This window comes from Oryza sativa, chromosome 6 (assembly GCF_034140825.1).
Source record: "Oryza sativa Japonica Group chromosome 6, ASM3414082v1".
Lineage (NCBI taxonomy): Eukaryota > Viridiplantae > Streptophyta > Magnoliopsida > Poales > Poaceae > Oryza > Oryza sativa.
In genome coordinates, this window is record NC_089040.1 from 5,002,480 (window position 1) to 5,023,820 (window position 21,341).

Sequence of the window (21,341 nt, forward strand, 5' to 3'; positions counted from 1 at the left end):
CTCCGATAATAGTGGGAGCACGATGCGGGACGTGGGGTGGGATCGAATGGGAAGTTGTTTTTATTATCAAAGTAAATCGTTTACACTGATAACGGTAGGAGTGGGATGACGGGACGTAGGGTGGGATCGTAACTAGAGAAGTTGTTTTTATCGAAGTAAATCATTTACTCCGACAATGGTGGGAGCGGGATAATGAAACGTGGGGTGAAGTGGACCTGGCTGATACACGTTTGGCGCTTGGAATATGGGAGCGCGCAACGCTCCCAATAGTAGTTCTAAAAACTTATTTTATAAATAAATTCCTAGGACAAACTTATTTTGAAAATGGCTCATTTTCTTGACACCAGGGTTGTTGGCACCCTTCTAATACCAGTCCAGATCGCTCCTTCAATTTGCTTATTACTAAAATTAAGATTGCGATTGCAGAATTATCGACAGCACGTACGTCGGTGGGTGCAAATGGGGAACAGCAACAGCGGACCACACAGTGGGAGAGGTGCGAGCGTTCGATGGACCAGAGGAGGACTTCACCAACTCCACCTGCCGCACTTCCGCCTGCGACATCTGCCATCTCCTCGTAGCCGGCACGATGGGCTACAGCTGCTCCTCCTGCAGATACAAGGTCCACAAGGTGTGCCCTGTGCCGCTGGACAACGTCAACGTGCAGCAGCAGAGCAGACGCAGGGACAGCAACAGCATCTGGGGTTCGGGACGCAGCTCGGCATGAACGCGGCAAACGGCTTCGCAGGAGGGAGAGCATCCACCACGTCACCAACTACGCCGTTAGATCGATATCATCGCATCATCATCGCGACGGCCAGCCTCCTGAGGATTATGACGGGAATGCTGCCGGCGTCGCCGAAACAATTGCTTATAATCATGCCGAAACAGGGGGGAGCTGGGAGCACGTTTGACGCTTTTGATTTTTGATACTCCCTCTATCCCATAATATAAAGGATTTTAATATTTTACTTATACTGTTATTTAAAAAAATTTAGAATTATTATTTATTTTATTTGTGACTTACTTTATCATCCAAAGTATTTTAAGCACAACTTTTCGTTTTTTTATATTTGCACAAATTTTTTAAATAAAACGATTAGTCAAACAGTGCAAGCAAAATGTATCAAAATCCATTATATTAGGGGATAGAGGGAGTAACTAAACTCATGGCCACAGCTAGCCCCAGCACGTACTGCCTTAGTCTCCTCTACAGTCCAAGAGGCCAAAACCATTGTGACCTCTACAGTCCAAGAGGCCAAAACCATTGTGACGCCATCGTGTGCGCAACAAAATCATATATAAAACCACTCTAGAGGGTTATTTAAACTGGTTTTGATACTTTAGGGGGCAGAATACCCGGTTTCGTATTTCTGGAGGCTATGTAGACCAGGCCCAATACTTCAGGGGTGAAGTAGATATTTTATAATAGAGGGAGTACCACCGACGAGTGCTCCGGGGCTTTGCACCTATTTATTAGGCCCTTTGGATCTCGGAGAATCCCACCATTTGGTTGCTTCCTCTAGCCATTGGGTATGTCTTCTTTTTCTTATGTCATCCTATTCCCTCTACCCATATGCTGATCTTGGTTGTGATTTTGAGTTAATTTGGTAGCGCCTGCACTTTGATCGTGGTGTTGCAATTGATCCAGCATTTATTGAGTTCTCGTGCTGCTCTTGCTATTTCTTTGGCGGGTCGTCCGCTGAATCTTACCGGAGTTTATCCCTTTTGGTGACATGTTCTTGGGCTTATTGCTTTCTGTAAATTTGATTAATCAGTAGATCTCTTTATGCTGTACTTTAGTGGTTTTATGCATGGGTGGGACTATGGGGAGTGCAACGGTGTATGAGCAGGGTTGAGGAAAACCGACAAGATCCTGAAATTCTCTAGCTCTAGCTCTTGTGACACGTAGGCCGTAGCTACGTCCAAGTGCAAAGTCCATCTTCCTTCCCCCACAAATTTTTAATTGATACAGTTCGTATCTTCTATTTTTAGATCTCCTTTGGAATAGATAGTTTTTAATGGAATAGAAACAATTACTGTGAAAATCTTATAAAATTCCTATTGCAAAAGCACCACTTGAATTTTGCATCCTGAGAAATACTGTGGTGTAGCTAGATTACTTGGCTTTGGTGCCTGCTTGGTACAGGATTTGAGTTTACTCTACAATTTTCTACTGTTAATAATCTGAAATCTTGACAAATAACTAAAAAACAAATCTCCCTCAGTTTCTTTTTGCAAAAGTTCGCAATGACTAGGCCAGATCGTTTCACAAATTAATGTGCGATTGAAGAATTATCGACAGCACGCACGTCGGTGCAAATGGCGAACGACAATGCACCTCAATGCGGGAAGTGCAGCCGTATGATGGAAAACTACGACCACACCAACTCCAACAGCCGAGATTGTACCTGCGACAAGTGCCATTTCCTTCTGGCCGGCTACAGCTGCCCTTACGCTTCCTGCAAATACATGATCCACAAGGTATGCCCCGTGCCGCCGGCAAGTGTACAGGGCGGTTCCGCCTCCCAGTCCCAAGACAGCGGCCCTCCCTGCGGGCTGTGCGGTCGTTTGACGTCCATCTACGACTACACCAACTCCACCTGCAGCAAATGCTACTGTGACATCGACAACTGCGGGCTTCTTCTCGCCGGCTACATCGTCTACGGATGCCTTCCCTGCAGATACGCTGTCCACAAGGTCTGCCCCAAGGGTCCTCTTCGCAACGAAGTAATCAACGGAGCGGTCAGAGGAACGGTCAGCGGAGTGATCGGCTGCATTTTCAGCGGGTTATTAGCCGCAAGCGGCGCCAGCTCCAATTGACGAGGGCAAGCTAGCATGATGTGTTATGTTTTTATAAGTATTGTAGTAAAATACATCATTCCGCTAGTAAATGTATAATCTGCAACCTAAATTGAAGTTTTTTTCTTATGAAAACTAGCTGGGTGGCCCGCGCAATTGCGCAGCTAGCACCCATATAAAATTATATATTTTTTAATATGATTTTACTTAAAATTTATTAAATAGAAGTCTCGATGTTTTAAGATTTTGAAAGACCAAACCTTATCATCCTCGTGTTTCTAATTTTATATTTTTTAAAAGTCACACCAGTTGCTACCCCTTACTTCTATCATATTATACTTTATTAGCTTGCTTGATCTACCACTATTTCTATTCATTCTCCTTGGAACCTTTAAAAATTGGATTAAGTTTATAGAGTTTATCGTCCTGTTAGGCTTCTTTTCTGTAATTTCTAAAAGTCTCATCAAACGCTGCCATTATACTCCTCTACAATCGTCCACAGCATACCTTATCATCCTCGTGTTTCTAATTTTATAGTTTTTAAAAGTCACACCAGTTGCTACCCCTTTACTTCTGTCATATTATTTTTTATTAGCTTGCTCAATGTACCACTGTTTCTATTTATTCTCCTTGGAACCTTTAAAAATTGGATATAAAAACTTATAGTTTTTAGAGTTTATTGTCATGTTATGCTTCAAGTCTCGTCAAACACTGCCATTATACTTCTCTACAACCGTCCACTGCATCTTCTCTTTAATGTCATTGCTATTTTAAAAATCGAACATAATTATCGTTTAGGTTTATTTTTTTTACTTTCTAGAAGTTCCGCCGAAACGTCAGCGACTTTGTCACTGTACTCCTCTACGGCTCGCCCGATACCGCCCTTCTTTATTGTCATTAAGATTTTAAAATCAAACACGATTATCACTGAGGTTTATTTTTTTACTCTTTAGAAGCCCGAACCTTTAAAAGTTGAACCTTATAGTATTTAGAGCTTATTATCTCGTTGGGTTTCATGTTTTTTTTTATAATTCTTAGAAATCCCGTCAAACACTACCACTATACTCTTCTACGACCCGTCCACCGCATACTCTTTATTGTCATTGGGATTGTAAAAATCTAAAATAACTACCGTTGGAATTCATTTTTTTACTTTCTAGAAGACCCACAACCATCGGCGGCTCTGCCATTATACTCCTATATGACCCTCCCACTGCCTCTTATTTTTATTGGAATTGAGATTTTAAAAATCAAATATGATTATCATTGGGGTTTATTTTTTTTACTTCCTATAAGTCCCCGCCAACCGCCTTGACCGATTATTACACGACCTGCTCGTCGTCCTTCCTTTTAATCGTCATTAGGATTCTATTTGGTGTTTTATTAATAGTTTTTAGATGTCTCATCAACCGCCACCACTCTGCTCCTCTATAGACCTGCTACTTAAACAATATCATCATGTGTTTTAGATGTTCTTTTCTTTCAATAGTCTTATTTTTTTATCACCAATTGTAGTTATTTATAAATTGTATTCCTAGTTGAAATCTTATTTTCCTTTTTCTAATTTCATAATTTATTTTATTTTTCGTTGTGTTCTTTTGATTTTTTTATTTTTTTTATTTTCAATTTCAGTTGTTTCGAAAATGTATTTCTACTTTAACTCTCTTTTTAATTTGCCTAATTTCGGATTTTATTTTTTTTATTCTGAATTTTAATTAATCTACTATTGGATTCTTATATATACTCTTATTTCAATATTGTTTATATTTAATTCCGAATTTAAGTTAATTTTAAATTGTATTCCTACTTGAACTATTCTTTTCTTTTCTTTTCTTTTTCTAACTTCGATTTTTTTTATTCCGAATCTTATTTAATCTTGTTTTAGATTCTTGTATGGACTCTTTTTTCAATATTCCTTATTTTTAATTCCTAATTTCAGTTATTTTTAAATTGTATTCTTACTCGAACTCTTTTTTTTTTCTTTTTCTAACTTCGAAATTTATTTTATTTTTATTCGGAATTTTAATTAATCACGTCTTGGACTCCTCTTTCAATATTTTTAATTTCGAATTTCAGCTATTTTTATATTGTATTTCTACTTGGACTTTTCTTTTCTTTTTCTCCGATTAATGTGGGAATTTCTAGCCCCCACAACGAACGTGGTGCCTCCTCTCAAGGCTGTTTTAATTAATAATAATAATATAATAGATAGATTAAACTCCATTGGCAGCCGGAAGATGATTTTATAGCGTGGCACTTTGAAAAGATGGGGATGTTTTCTGTTCAAAGTGCATATAAAATCGCGCTTGCTGAACAACTCAGGAAAGATGATCACGGCGCAAGTAGCGCGACAGGAAACGGGGAAAGAGCACTTTGGAAACATATATGGTCTTTTCTCTCAAAAAAAAAACATATATGGTCAGCTAATGTTCCTCAGAAAGTCCGTATTTTTGCTTGGCGTCTGGCAAGCGAGGGATTGGCCACTCAACTCAATAAGCACCGACGGCGTATAATTAAAAATCCAGCTTGCGAAATATGTGGTGCCCCTGCAAAAGATGGATTCCATGCCAATGTCGCCTGTACTAAGTCAATAGCACTGAGAGCAGAGCTCAGGAAGTGTTGGAGATTACCACCAGAGGAAGAATTTGTGCAATCTGGACCGGACTGGCTGTTATTACTGCTAGATCACACTGATTCGCATACGAGATCCCTCACGCACCTGATGCTGTGGCGGGTGTGGTTCCTGAGGAATGATGCGGTTCATTGTCATGGCAAAAATTCAGTTTGTGGATCGGTGCAGTTTCTGCAGCACTACGCGGAGACGTTGTTGCTCACCCGACAAAAAGCGGATGATCCAAAAGGCAAGCAGATTGCCCAGCATATGGGCCAACAGAAGCCAAATTCAGATAAAGAACTGAAGAAGGAGCATAAACAACACTGGAAACCACCACCAGTAGGATGGGCAAAAATCAATGTTGATGGTGCATTTACAGTTGAAGATGGACGATGCGGTCTTGGGATAGTTATCAGAAATTCAGAAGGGAAAGTCTTGCTCTCTTCCTGGCGTTTCATCAGGCAATGCAGGACAGCAGAGGAGGCGGAAGTGATGGCGTGCTGCGAAGGCCTCAAACTTGCTTGTGCTCTAGTGGCAAATAGGCTAGCAAGCAATACTCAGGAAAGCTCTCTTTCCCTTGGAAAAAAAAAAGAAAGAAGACCGACACATTTAATGCTTATGTATATGACGGAAAAGTTGAAAGTTTGACGAAAAAATTTTAAATCTAAACACGGCCACAGTCAAGACGTCAAGCACTATACTGGCCCTGTGCGTCTGACTCCTTATCTCTCCAGCAGCTTGAGAAACTGCATAATTGTGACTTTTTTTGGCACGAGCATCACTTTATTCACTGATGTTTGAACACTAGAGGATAAGTTTGGAATTTTTTCCATTTTTACATTTTTTATTAAAATATTTACAAAAATAATTTTTCATTTTGAAAATTTACAAATCTAGATGCCTCACGTCCTCTGTGGAAAAACGCCCTTCCAGAAAGCATTAAGGGATCTAAATGTAATTTTTTTTATTTGTATTCAAACCCTTTTCATCAATTTTAATTGATTAAAAACTAGTAATGCTTATTCGACACTCTAAATGATTCTAAATGTAAAAATAATAAATTACAAAGTTGTAGATATGACGAGATCTACGACCGTAACTTTTATATAAAGTTTATTTTCATACGATGTATTTTAAAATGTAGATCTGAGATTTTGTTAAAATAGGTTTTAGATTTTGTAACGAACATTTGGACATCTAAAAGATCTAAAATGAAAAAATTGTTAACTGCAAAGTTGTATATCTTCTCAAGCACTATTATTTTGATATAAAGTTTGATTTTATCCAACTTTATATGATACTCCCTCCGTTTCTGAATATTTGACGCCGTTGACTTTTTTAAATATATTTGACCGTTCGTCTTATTCAAAAAAATTTAAGTAATTATTAATTCTTTTCCCATCATTTGATTCATTGTTAAATATACTTATATGTATACAAATAGTTTTACATATTTTATAAAAGTTTATGAATAAAACGAACGATTAAACATGTGCTAAAAAGTCAACGGTGTTAAATATTTAGAAACGGGGGGAGTATATTTTTAAATTACAAATTCATAAAGTTCACAAGTTATATTGAAAAGATTACATTTAGGTCCATTAACGTCCTCTGGATGGCTGTTTTTCAAATACGCCCTCTAGGAATGCATGAGGCAGATTTGTAAATTTTCGAATTTCTGTAATTTTTTAATAAAAAAATGTAAAAATAAAAAAAAATCGAAAGGTTGCATGACAGGTTTGACGGAATCACAAATGATTTTCATAATGCTCCATATATATAATAATATGATAAAGTCGTGCCTTTTGGGAGGCGCGTTGGTACGAGAAGAGTACAAAAATACACAATAGCATATCTTCTGTTGCAATGAAATACATGTACATAAGATCTCATAAGATCCCAGCAAAAGAAAGAAAAGAAACAAGTTGAGGGAAAAATGGTGCTTTCATGTCCACCTCAACTCAAGAAAAAAGGGAAAACACTTGGGTCATCATATATATATTTACAACAATGAGAATGGCTGAACAATGGTACAACATCAAAAGAATAATATACTACCTACCTTCTTTCTTTCCTTCCTTTAAGAAAATAAGAACAATGCCTATCTACTCGCCCCTAGAGGTATAACCGGTGATCAAGCTCAACAAATAAACAGAATGGTACACTTCCCTGGAGGACTCTGGAGGATGGTCAGACCCCTTGGAGAGTCATGAGTCACAAGGAGAATATGGTAAGGGCGATATTGTCTCACATCTTACGCCTCCTTGCAGTGGTATCATAACGACTGCCGTCGTCTAGCTTGGCTATGAGTGATGAAATCATCTAGCAATATTAGAACCAAAAGGTCTCCCCTTGATCAATCCACTGAACAAAATGCTCCGATAACCCCTGAGCCTGAATCTCTGCAGCATGATCTTCCTGGAAGTTTCAAATGAAATAACTAATTAAGCTTGCTGCTTGAATTATACTTCTTCAGATCTATTTCCATTCTATGTGATAAAAATTCTCCGAAACTGAACCTCTTCCTAACTCAATTCTAGCAGGAACTCCTTTCAGGTGAAAGAGAACCACACTGATACCCCAGAACAAGGAAGTCATCATGATGATGAGTTTTTTGTGTGTGTGTGTGTGCGCGTGTGTGTGTGTGGAATGTTAATTTGTGGTTAAGGCCTTAAGGGAGCAAGAATTTAAGGAAAGGAACACCTAAAAGAAAAATTAAAAGTGCTAGGCCAAAAAAGAACCAGGAACCTGTCAGTTCCTTGGCTTGCGTCAAGGGATTACGCCATATAAAAAAGGTTGAGGTTTCTGAACCGTAATTGCAATGCACATAAACAGGAAATGAACAGTTGAGTTGTTGAATGCACTAACCGTTCTCCTAGAGGATACACCAGCAGAAACACTATCGGCTGAAGCATTCACATCAGGAGTACTTATGGTTGTTGGCCTGTTCAGACACAATGTACAACATAAATGTAGTGAGAAAGGAAAGAAGCATTCATCTTGAATGTGCAGTATCAATGAGCAGTGTCGTGGATATATCACATTATCACTAGATTGAGGGATCGAAGAATACATGGCAAAGATTGCAGTGTCAAGTTTGTGTATGAACATAGAAGTCCAGTATAAACAAGGGATCTATAGATTTATATTTAAACAATCATTTTCACAAAGCCACGTGCCAAGTTTGTCTTTTTTAAACAAAAAAAAAGTAGTGGTTGTTAGGATAACGGAAAGCAAGGTATATGGTTGAATCACCTTTCGTTGTCTGAAGATGAAAGCCAGTCAATGTCCAGGAAATTTGAATCACCAGAACCATTGCAGTAATCAAGCTCACAGCTTACATGCTTAACATGAGGTTCCGTGGGAGTATACCTAAAGTATTTTTCAAGAGAGAACAGAGATCAATATGCTAGTGCCAAATATTGTTCTGAGGAACACCACACCTAAATAATTTAGTGTGAGTTGCTATCTATTAGCAGAATAAGGACAAGATTGAGTCTGATTTTGAAGAACAGAAACCAACCTTGATTTTGACACTGTAACTGTATTATCAGGTGCTGATGAAATTTCGTTTATTGCATCAGAAGAACTGTTTGGAGATTGAAGCTCACTTTTAGAATCAATAAATGATGACTTTAACACTCCATTTCGACCATTGCTGGACATGGATGCGTTGCTTTTCCGAAGAATGCTGCCATCTGACCTTGCCCTTTTCATCAATTTACTGAGACAAATATATTTGTCAGATAATTCATAAAATTTTGTTATTTTGCAAAACACATGCACAAATAAAGTAAACAAAGAAACAAAAAGCCACGAAATGGAGATGGCCCTTTATCTTGTCCTTCATTCTTTACTGCGGAACACCAAGAAATCAGAATAACATGTACAGCATTCCAAATTTAAATTCGTTATGGAAACTTAGCAAGAATATTTCACGTTACATTTGGCGATTGAGGAAGGGAAACCAAAATCCCCCCAGATAGTGTAGGGTTGGAGCCCATAACCTATTGATGTGGAACTTCTTTGGGGTCTCATGTAAACTACTGGACCCTTTTTTCTGCCTTCCTGGTTCCTAATGCCAGTAGCATCAACAGTATGTCGTAAGAGAGTGGCTATCAGTATTCAGACCTGGCCTGGCCATTAATCCAGACAAGGGCCCAGGTCACTGACCGGTCAGAGAGCATTGGGTCACGGTTAGAAGATTTTGTATTAGATTTCAATGTACTTATCAGAAAATACTTTAAATTCGTCAAGGCAAAATTATCCATAATATCAAAGAAGATAAGTCAATGACATCACGGGCTTGAAGATCTATGCAAGAATATAGCACTGTAGTACAATTGCATCACCTTAAGATCTCTAGCTGATAAATCTTAAGAAAAGCTAGCAGCTTGTACTAGATGATGATTCAAGGCATGCAGAAAACAATGATAAATATTGAAGACAAGCTCACAAGCCAGCCAATCCACAACACTGTATTGTTTAAGTTTGCAGCCCACGATGGTCAGCTGCCAAGCAGCTTCTACCACATAGCTTGTGCCAGACTGCCAGGATGGAGGATCAATGTCCTATAGACAAAAGCAGATGTGATGGGAGGCATTTTGGAGCAGCAGAGGGAATGGCAAGATGACGGTGATTTTTTTACATCAAGCCTGCCAAAGATGCCTTATGGCTTTGTCTTTACATTTCAAGGGTTTATTAGCATCACGGATAAAACCCAGCTAATCACATGAAATAGCCAAGTCAAACTTTTCTGTGAGCCCACTTGTGTCATTGGTTTTCAAACTGTGCCCAGGCACCGAGCCAAATATAGCTTCTTGGTCCTGACTTTTCCAGTTCACCTGCTAGGCGGGATGGCTGGGTCTGATAATTACGATACATCTAGACACTAACGAGTGGCTAAAAAGATGGAATGCATAGCTCACATTGGAACCAAAGCAAGGCTGTCACACTGCTCATGTAGTTCAAATGATAAGAAAAAGCTTCGGGTTACATGGTCATAATTAACCACACATGTTCAAGTGTAGTAATTTTACCTTGCATTCTCACCAAGGACACCCTCCCCAGCAACAGGTTCTAACTCCCAAAGTGCAGGTTCACCTTCACATGGCTGGAAGTATCCTAAAAATCTAGAAATTTAAGAAGGTAAAAGCACCAAGTAATAAAAACTTAGTACATAATAATTCCCTATTTAAACTTTAGAGGGCATAAAGATATGTACAGTGAACAGCTTGATTAAAACGTACAAGTTTATTGCTGCTTGTTTGTAAGCATCCATATATGCATTACTGTAGTATCTTTGCAGTGTCCTGAAGAACTCTTGCGACTGGATAGCGAACTTTAAGTGTCCTCTCTTTGCAGAGAATATCTATACCATAAAATAACACAATTAGTTCATGAAATACATTATAATTGAATAGCTCAACAAGAAAAATATAATAAAGATATTATGTGAGAAAATTAAGGTGTTATTTATAGACTATAGTCATGTACTCCTGTTCCAATCAGTTTACAATATTAACTGAATGGAGATCTCAACAGTCAAAATAATATCATATTTACTCTTCGCACTCTAGATAGGCCTAAACTTCAAGCAATTACTAATTTGGAGTTTTAACGTGGCAATGTGTAGCTGGACCAGAGTTACAACCTTATGTATTGAGATTTCGATCACTTTACCAATCAGTGGCTGGTATGGCATTTCGTTTTGTTGTCTATCTAATAGGTACATACTATTGTCTGTTTTCTCATGTATGTAATGGAAAGATAATATAAAGGGTGGCACAACACCTCCATGCATACGCGGACGAACTCGTTGGCAAATTGCCGAATTGTACAAAAATTTAGTGTCATCATAGGAATCGAAGATAGTGTGGCAGCTACACATTGCCGCATAAAAACAACACATTATTTTTGGGTCCATGGATATCATGATTAAGATTAATCATCATAAGCTTATGATGATTAATCATATGAGAAGAGTATGGCATTTCATTATGATGTTTAAGATTTCATGGGCCCATGGTTTGAATTTATTTTTTTGGAATAAATGTGTTTTCCAAGCCATGTCCTCCCATGGTTGATTTATTCATTCCATTTGAAAGGTTCATAAAAAAACTACAAGTAAACCAGATACAATGCCTAAGGAACTAAAGATAGAATAATCCTAAAATGATTAGTGAAGCAGAATCACTCCTATTTCAATCCATGGTCCTATGGAAAGAGTGAATGATCTACAGTGCAAATAGAAAGATTTCAGTGAAAGCACCTTGTTATGAGCAGCTGAACCGCCATACTGTACAGCAAGTGTGTCACCCATCCGCTCATAAAAATGCATCAAATGGTGAGCCAAGGGGGAGTCCAAATCAAGTTCAGGGGATTCTATAGAACCAAGTGCATGCAACTGATGTCCAAGAGCAGCTAAACCATACGCATACTGAGCAACATTTGTACGGTCCAAACAGTCTATACAGTTCGTACGTAGGACACCCTTTTGAAATTTTGGAGGCTTTACTGATATAGATCCATTGCCCTCGGCTATATCTTCTGCAGTTCCATTACCAGAAGTATCAGAACTGCCACAAGTATCTTCTTGGGACATATCATCAATATTATCGATACAGTCTGTGATATCATCATTGTTGCTGTCATCACATTCATGAGGACCAAAACCATTCTTCCTATAAAGCCCATAGTGAAAATAAGGAAAGGCACAGAAGAAAATGCTGCCTTTGTATAAATAGCCCATCAGGTAAAAATACTTCCTCCGTTTCACAATGTAAGTCATTCTAGCATTTCCCACATTCATATTGATGTTAATGAATCTAGACATAATAGATTCATTAACATCAATATGAATGTGGGAAATGCTAGAATGACTTACATTGTGAAACGGAGGGAGTAACAGAATTCAAACTAAATAGAAAAGGTAACAGATACTTACAATGGAGCATGCAAATTGAAGGAACTCTCAGCCCTTCGAGCTGGAGGAACTTGATAGTAAAAGAACTCTGTCAAGTTCAGAGCTTCAAAAGCCACTTTCAAAAGCATTTGGAGGGCATTTGTACTTTTTCTGAAATACAACTTGCTTCAGTAATGCATATTAAAAGCATTATCAAACCATACATGAAAAGTGTGAAATGCAAAGAAGCAATACCTTTGAGAGTTTTTATGAAGATCCCAATGTAAAAATCGCAGATGATTTTCCCCTGGTAGATCATTATTTATAATCTTTATTGCTTTATCAAATTCACTGCGGAGTATAGATTCACGTGGCCTCCTCTCACGTTTCTTTCAAAGCATAAGAAAAATAATTGTAAGAGCATGAACTATTAAGTACTACGCCCATTCAAGACATGACATGGTCTCTAGAACAACTTTGGTTACCAATTCTATTCATCTATTGTAATATATTAATAAAGCCCACAAAAACTGCATGCTAGTAATGCATTTTCAGCTTACCTTAATCAAGTTTAGGATGATTATAGGATTTCCATATCTTATCCTAAGATTTTCAAAATGAAGTCTGGTAGCTTCATAATTCTTGTCCTTTTCATGCACTGAGAAAAATAAACAAATCAAAATAATTGAATAATACTGCATACATAAAAAAAATGGATTCAATGCTTACATATGATATCAGGCTTAAGATTCAGCTTGGATGTCTCCTGAGACCAGAATAGGGGAATGGAACCTCTGTTCTGCACAACAGAGCTTATTTGCTTTGGTCCAAGCATGTCCTCAAAAATAATTTGCTCAGTCTCAACATCATTTGCTACACTACCCTCGTCATTCACACCTCTCTTTAAATACCTGTTCAACAAAATAACAAAATCAAAACAAGAATGCCATAATCCACATGCATTTCTTAGTAACGTCAACCCAAAACATGCAAAGCAAATTACTAGGAAAAATATATATACCTGGTGCCAGCATAATGCCTCGAGCGTCTAGCAACAAGCGTCAGCATAATGTCTTTCCCAGATATTGCGAGTTTATCCTTGATAAAAATGGTAATTAGGTTATATTATTCCAAAATTATGTCAGAAATAAAAAAAATTGCAATATCCAAGAGAAATAAATAATTTAGACAAAAAGGAAGTTCACGTGGCAATGGATACACTGTCAGTTTTTCTTTAGAGAAAGGTTTCACATAAGAAGAAATGTCTCAGCTCTACAAGATAAGTCCATGTATAATTACAAGCATATCCCATTATGATGTTCTCCTATGTACATTTTTTTCCATACAGCATGATTTTACTGATAAAGATGGAAAGACGCTAATAACCTATGAATGTTACTTGTTTACACAAGCAAATAAAAATCATGAGTGTAGCTCACTAGTAAAACAAATGAATAATTAAGCAGGAAATTGACATCTCAACATCAATAAGACCTCGAGGATAGGCTCTTGCTAATCTGCGCAATTGATAGTCTAGTATTTCTCTACGGAAAGAAGGGTCTTCATTTTGTTGCGCTCTACCATGTTTCACTAGTCCTATTTAATGAGAACAATAAAAACACTAATTTATGGGTATGTACCTGTTTAAAAAAGCCATAGACCAACGCAACAGTCCATATGGTACTTTTTAGAATGTTGCGAACCCCTCGTGTTAGAAACTCATTCCATACAAACATTGTGTCATACAGGTCCCATCCTTCCTTTGGATCATTAAAATTCTTCTGGAAACTTCTCATGATATTATACGAGTGGCTAAAAAAGAAGTCCTTTCTAAGATCAATTGTCTGCAAGAGCTTCTTGTATCTGCACATCAATAAAGGTTAGATTATCATGAATACACAGTGTAGTCATTCGACATGGGAAATAAATATGTAGCTTTGAAGTTTTATAGAAAAAGAACTAAATGTTCCATGGTCATAAAATTTGTAAGGTAAACAGAAGGGAAAAAGAAAAACATGTAGGCCTTGTTTGGATGGGCCTCAATCCAGCTGGCCAGCCTACGGGAATGTACTTGGAAACCAGGCTGCCAAACAAGGCTATAAGGTAATTGGAGGGCATAAAATGTGATGCAAGATACCTGTCTTCATCCTTGGAATTTAGAAATTTTGCCCTCGACTCGGAATTTGACAGCTCAATCATTGCAGTCCTAGTAACTTGGTAAACTGGATGGCCAAATATAGCCCCAATTTTTCTCTGCTCGGTGATGATTAGCATGTAATAAGGTCCGAGGAACTTAATGAAACCTGAACAGAGAAATCATCATGAATGCATTGTTTTTTTATTTGTCATATGCTTTGCATTATGAAATGGTTATAGAAAGATGGATAACTTACCGATGATTCCAAAACATTTTGTAACAAATTTTACTCCACCAGTTGACCTGTGGTCTTCATCAAGAACCTTTAGCAGATCAAGATATCCACTATGTGAGTACACAGTTGAACTCTCATCAATGTTGAGCTCTGATGGTTCGATTCTATCAATCTTGAGTAGTTTCCATGATGTTTTGTCAGTGTTAGTTCCGAGAATATAGAATTTCTGCAAAGTAGAATTCACAATTGAAGTGTGGAAAATTAGTAAACCAGCATGTAGCTGACATTGTAATAAAATGTTTTCAGTAAATTCTTAATTATTCAAAGATCAAATTGCTGATGAACCAATAGATAGTCATGTCATATCTACTAGTGAAGAGCTGAAAACTTCTGAAAGGAAATCAGATAGACCCATTGCAAATAAATGTTAATGTACACTTTCTCAACTGAGAATGGTCACGTCATGATCTGCTGATCTGCTTCCTGATTAAGTCTGTCACACATCCCCCCATACATGGACCATCCACACTTGGCTAGCCTAAAACCCCAAGAATTGGCAGGTCACCACATTAACATTTTGTATCCTACTGCTGCAAAACCAGCTATGGACACTGCCTGGCCGATATTAACATAAAAACTTTGTACCAGTGTACTTAGAACCTGGAGATAACTAAAAGAATTTGGGCTATGCAAGAGACATACTTAAAAAAATGGTTGACTGGAAAAAATTAGGAACTGTAATAGAATAAAAGGAATGAACAAGGGCCAATAGAAGTTAAACAGATTGTTTGTTGATCATTATATATCAAACAGATTTAAATTTTCAGTTTTCTTATGCACTGTTCAAAAGTCAAGATTTGCAAGGGGCACAAAGAGGGCCAGCTTCAAAATTACAGATTTATTTGAACATGATAGGTGCAAAGAGAAAAGGAATATACAAACAATTCAGCTCAGACAGGACAGGATATCAATGCTAACATACATTTCTAAACAGAAAGTTGCAGGAACTAAATCAAAAGGTATTCAGACCAATTGACAAAACCAAAAGAAGAAGAATGTGTGCATTTTCACTAGTAGCCATGAGAATATTGAGCAATGAACAAACTAAACAAGAGCAAAGATATTGATTCGACAGCCCCATGAACCAAGTAAATAATTTGTACATCAAAATGTAGTGAACAAGTATATATGCAATTGCAAATTTGCCATTGTATCAGCGGGGGAATAAACAGAAAATACATTGCTGCAGTTTTGAGTAGCAAAGAAAATACCAATGATTCATGGAACACTCTAGGCAGAAAATCAGTTCAATGACTTGAATTGAAAAGAGTATCTTTTGTACTGCTGTAATCAACTTAACAACAACCATGCAAAAGAAAATATACTCAATTCTAGTCCCCATAAAACTTAATTTTGCCTCTCCATCTCACCCAAACCATAATTTCATCCATAAGTATATTCAAATAGCACTCTCCTTTAAAACCATACAAAAGTTGTCAATGCCCACACCCAGACAGCCCCCATCTACCAATCTACAAACACTGTGAAAGCCATTGAAAGACAGCAAGGCTCAGCTTTTGCCACCAAATTGAAAGCCATCTAAGGATGCAAGGTCTTCACCTTTGCACACAAGATAACAGGAGTACTTTCCACAACTCTGGTCTACCTATGACAGCACAATGCTCAGACTCTAAACTGCGTAAATTCATCTCGGGAAACCAATAAATATTGAGAAATGCATTTAGAAATTGTAACAGAGAAGTGCAAGAAAATGCTAAGCGCTACCTTTTAGGATCATAGCTCCAAACAAATTAAACTCCAAAAAGCACTAGGAAACAAGGAATGCTCCCTCCTTTTGCTAACCAAAAATGAGCATAACCGCACAGAAACTAACGAGGGACAAAAAAAAAATCCCAAATCACGCTCAAAATGGACAACACAGACAGCTAAGAACACCTAGAAATCGCCTTCCGTGAACGATTAACCAAACAAGCACGCCCAAATCACAAACAGGAACATTGAATTAACCAAAGGATCGTGGCTCCAAATCTCCCGGCGTGGCACAGAAACGATCCAAGCAGCCGCAAATCCGCAGCCTCCACCGCCCGCCTATCCCTATATCACACGGCCCAAACGCGCAACCATTTCCCGAGCAAACATGCACACCTCAAAACTCGCGCCATCCTTCCCCGAATCAAGCAAAGCACACCAAGCATCAGCACAACAAAAATCTGGGGGGAGCACCACCACGCGACAGGGACAACAGCCATTGCGATTCGGACGCGAGGCGCTCACCGACTCGGCCTCGTAGAGCTCGAAGCTCTGCAGGAGGCATCCCCCCGCCTCCACCTCCACCTCCACCTCCGCCTCCGCCTCCACCGCCATGGCCGGCCGACTACCCACGGCTCAACCTCGCATCCGCCGACCTGGTCAGCAGATCACAGCCCCGCCGCCGCCGCCGGCCGGAACCCTAAATCCGCGCCCGGCTGCTTGAGGTAGAGCATTCCCCGGCCGCCCAAAATCACCCCGCGGCGGGCGGCGCCCCGCCGCAATCAAATCGGAGCACCTCTCCTCCTTCCCGCGGCCGAATCGAAGAAATCGCCGCGCCTTCGGGATCCGGGGAGCTCGAGAGCGAGGAATTTGGGGAGAAAAAAAATTGGGAGGAGGAGGACGCGAGGCCGTGAGAGGGAGATTATTTTCTTGGTTTTTTTTTTGGGAGCTATAAAATCCGTGAGGCGAGAGAAGAAGGAGAGGACGGAGGAGGAGGAAGAGGAGAGCTGGCATGTGAGGGAACAAATATATCAGGATTTTCTTTATTCCATTTTCAAAAATGTTTTTTCTTAGGAATTTATAGTATCATTTATGGATGTATATGGTTGAATTTTTTTTATTTGGTTGATGACTCGGTTTTGGGAAATGTTTTGATGTTGTTTTCAATTTATGATTGATGTTTATTATTTTCCAGGAATGATGGGGGAAGTTATTGTTTCTATTTATTATTTCTGGGAGAAGTTTTCATAAGTGTGTGCATTTGGTGCAGAATATAATACGTACAAATATTAATTAATTAATTTTGTTTTGGGAGGAGGAGGATTTGTTAGGTGTAGCTTTTGATCGATTTGATTGAGAGAGAGTGTGCATTATTATTATAATTAGCCATTGGAGCAGCAGAGCACAACGTAGAGGGTGGTGATTGGGTGCCCGGGAAACCTGGCCGCTAATCCTCCTGCTGCCTGCCACGCGTGACCCTCGCCAAGCCGACCAACCAAAGCCGCTCACCTCACCCCGCCATTCCGGCGACCGCCGCCGGCGCCGGCGATGACCGTACGTCTCGTTGAGCTGTAGCTGCTCCTAGTTTTTGCCGCCGCCGCCGCCGCCGTGGATGACACCGACGTACTCGATCGATGCTTGTCGCGGTTGGCAACGTGCAGGTTTCGTGGTCAGCTCTACCTAAGTACGGAGTACTCCGTACGTAGCAACCCAGCACACGCGACGCGACGCGACGCGTACGCCGTCGCGACGCAAGCAAGAAATATTCGTTTCAGAGGCGTTTTACGTGTCTCGGCTGCTCGCCGGCGCCGCGCGCCGGGACGCGACGCGGGCGCCGCGGGGAGCGCGCAATGATTGGGGCCGTGGCTGCGCGGCGCGCGTCAATGGGAGCGCGGCGAAGGCGGCGACCACGTCTTGGGGGCGCGTTAGCTGTTGGCGCCAAGTACACGCGTAAAGACTACGGCTGCTAAAACAAAAGGAATACTATTACGTTGTTCCACAATATAAAGATTTATAGAGTTAGATACAGGTGTTAAAACTAGAGTAGATAAAATTAAACCGGAGAAGATTACGATTATTGAAAAATGAAAATAGACGGGGAACTGAATAGTGCAGGATTATGATTAATTAATAAGAAAATATTGATCAATAAGTTATTATATTGTAGAATCGACTGTAAAAATTAAAAAGTTAGTACTCCCTCCATACTCGTAAAGGAAGTCGTTTAGGACAGCGACACCGTCTCCAAAATACAACTTTGACTTCTTATTTCTATAAAAATATTTATTGAAAAGTGATATATATATTTTTATGAAAGTATTTTTCAAGACAAATCTATACGTATAATTTTTATATTTTCAAACTCAACAACTTGAGAGTTATTAATAATTTATATTTTAAAAGTTTAACTTAAATATTATCCTAAATGATTTATTTTATAAGTATGAAGTAGTATTATATTTTAGGACGTACGTAGTAATACTACTTGAAAAAAGGAAGACGGAAATGCAACTCTGAACCGTGACTGTTCGTGTTGTCAAATCCAGTATCCCTTGCCTTTTCTCTTCTCCTTCACATGATCCACGCCACCGGACAGCAAAAGGCCATGACAACTCAAGAAAAAAAAAAGAGTAACAGGAGATAGTAATAATCAAGGTGTATAACCCTTAACTCTACAGTAAACATTCTGCCAATCAATTGATCGAGCTTGAATTATTTCGCTGTAGCTGTCCAAGAAATGGTCAGAAAACTAACTCCAGTAGTACTGTAACTAATTAGCACTGCTAACTAACAAGAGACCGGTACAGCAGCATGGGCCTGTCGCATGTGCATTGATGCGGGCGGCAAATTAAGATAAGATGTTCATCATCTGCATCGTGGAGTTGCCTACTAAGCATCCCAACAGCTGTTCCCGTATCACTCTGCACTATTAACTCCATCCCAATCTCTCAATCTCTCTCTTTCAGCAAAAATAAAAAAGAAAAACAATGACACATACTCCCTTCATCCAAAAAAAATCAGGATCGAATGTGATATATTCTATCAGTACAAATCTGGATATAGGGTGTGTTTAGATTCTAAACATTTTTGGTCAAAAATATCACATCAAATGTTTGGACATATGCATGGAAGATTAAATGTGGACGAAAAAAACAATTGCATAGTTTGCATGTAAATTGCGAGACTAATCTTTTGAGCCTAAATGTGCCATGATTTAACAATGTGATGTTATAGTAAACATTTGCTAATGATGGATTAATTATATTTAATTAATTCGTCTCGTAGTTTACTGGCAGAATTTGTAATTTGTTTTGTTATTAGTCTACGTTTAATACTTCAAATGTGTGTCCGTATACTTTAAAAAAAATTAGCCAAAGAACTACACACGGTTATAATACTAGAGTGTCTCATATCCGATACTAGATTGTTTTTTATGGGGCAGCTGAAGTACTGTATAACTGTATCTCACATTATTCAACACCATCATGATCACGAAATTCTCAATGACGAAATTAAAGCATACTTTGCATCTACCATCGATGAGATAAGAGTATAATATATAATAATACAGTTTGATAAATGATGGTGATAATCCAGCCGCGTGCGGCGACGGTGGTGGGAGGGCATCTGCGCCGGCCGGCGAGGCGGGCGGCGGGTGCCGTGGTGCGGAGGCAACCGGCCGGCGGTCGTCGTCATCGACGACGTGTGCGCGTGCTGTGGAGATGGCCGGAGGCGGCGGGCAGATGGGGATGATCATGCATTGCACGCGCGCGTCTTCGTCGTCGAGATAATTAATGGGGAGCTTAATTAGCTTTGAGGATCAGGGCTGTGGATTGTATAGTTCATGTGAGTTTCAGGGCGAGTTGCGGCGTCAAGTTGCGCTAATAATGCGCCTTTTTTTTAACGAAAATTCGAGATGTTTGATAGGGATATGACTGACTGCTGAGCATCAGCTAGACATGTGTGTGACTGTGTATATATAAGAGTACAATGATCTCTTTTTCTCTGGTTAAGATATATCCCTCCGTCCAAAAAAAAAATCAATTCTAACTACGAATTTGGATATATACTTGTCTAGGTTTGTACCTAGGGTTTGTTTTTTTTACGAAGTAGTAGATTTTATCTATGTTTTCGTAAGCACGTTTTTTAAAACTGCTAAATGGTGTATTCCGTACGAAAACATTTTATACAAAAATTGCTTTGAAACATCATATTAAAATTTAGTTTTCTATTTTTTAATAATTAAAACTTAATTAATTATACACTAATGGTTTTTTTTATTTTGTGCACCCTGACTTTATTTTTATCTTTGGAAGAAACGAGCATCACCTTTATGAGGGTTATGGATACCACATACCTAATAATAGTTGACTAAATCTCGGCAGGACTCACCACATACCATGTCTTATACGGAAACAACCTTCGGATATAGGAGGAGTTCCACATAAGGAATGATGAATAGAGTTCTACATGGAAACGACAAGTACTACTCGGATTGTATCCATATTGGTTTCCCTAATTCTACTTGGACAAGGGGACATCTATGGGTATAAATACAAGGCCCCCTAGGAGGAGAGAGGACATAGAACAATAGATCAAGACACAAGATCAACATACAAGCCAACATACGCCAAGACAAGCCGCCAGATATCGACATCAGAGATATGCCTGGACTGACCCTATCCGGTACCTACAGAGGCCGGCTGTAGGGATCTAGCGCTGTTTCTGATCTCGCCGGGCACGAACTCGAGGAGGAAGACTACCCTGTTGTCGACTACGGGATGGTTTCATGGTTGCCATATCGACAACAGTTAGATAAGCTACCCCAAATATTGTACTGGTATGATTATGGTGAATAAGAGTAACGACCGGCTTCGGC

At 39.1% G+C, this 21,341-nt stretch overlaps 1 protein-coding gene across 1 annotated transcript; it reads right to left on the reverse strand.

Moving 5' to 3' along the window:
- Positions 1 to 7,248: 7,248 nt before the first annotated feature.
- On the reverse strand, positions 7,249 to 17,458 carry LOC4340387 (phosphoinositide phosphatase SAC3). Its single transcript, XM_015788232.3, has 16 exons — positions 16,988 to 17,458; positions 14,714 to 14,918; positions 14,458 to 14,623; positions 13,961 to 14,183; positions 13,342 to 13,418; positions 13,050 to 13,231; positions 12,881 to 12,978; positions 12,576 to 12,709; positions 12,363 to 12,491; positions 11,688 to 12,099; positions 10,666 to 10,787; positions 10,456 to 10,548; positions 8,940 to 9,140; positions 8,672 to 8,788; positions 8,285 to 8,360; positions 7,249 to 7,834 (listed from the first exon to the last, which is right to left on the reverse strand). The coding sequence occupies exons 1-16, from the start codon at positions 17,075 to 17,077 to the stop codon at positions 7,748 to 7,750; spliced, it is 2,412 nt and encodes an 803-aa protein (XP_015643718.1). The 5' UTR covers positions 17,078 to 17,458; the 3' UTR covers positions 7,249 to 7,747.
- Between the last annotated feature and the right edge of the window lie 3,883 nt (positions 17,459 to 21,341).

Bases quoted from the DNA above. Each gene is read 5' to 3' on its own strand.
- LOC4340387 (XM_015788232.3), bottom strand. From the start codon at position 17,077: ATGGCGGTGGAGGCGGAGGCGGAGGTGGAGGTGGAGGTGGAGGCGGGG. The intron at 12,492-12,575 runs GTATTGCTTCTT...GTTGTATTTCAG, and splicing joins CTTCATAAAAACTCTCAAAG to AAAAAGTACAAATGCCCTCC. The intron at 8,789-8,939 runs GTTGGTTTCTGT...AAAATACTTTAG, and splicing joins GTTACAGTGTCAAAATCAAG to GTATACTCCCACGGAACCTC.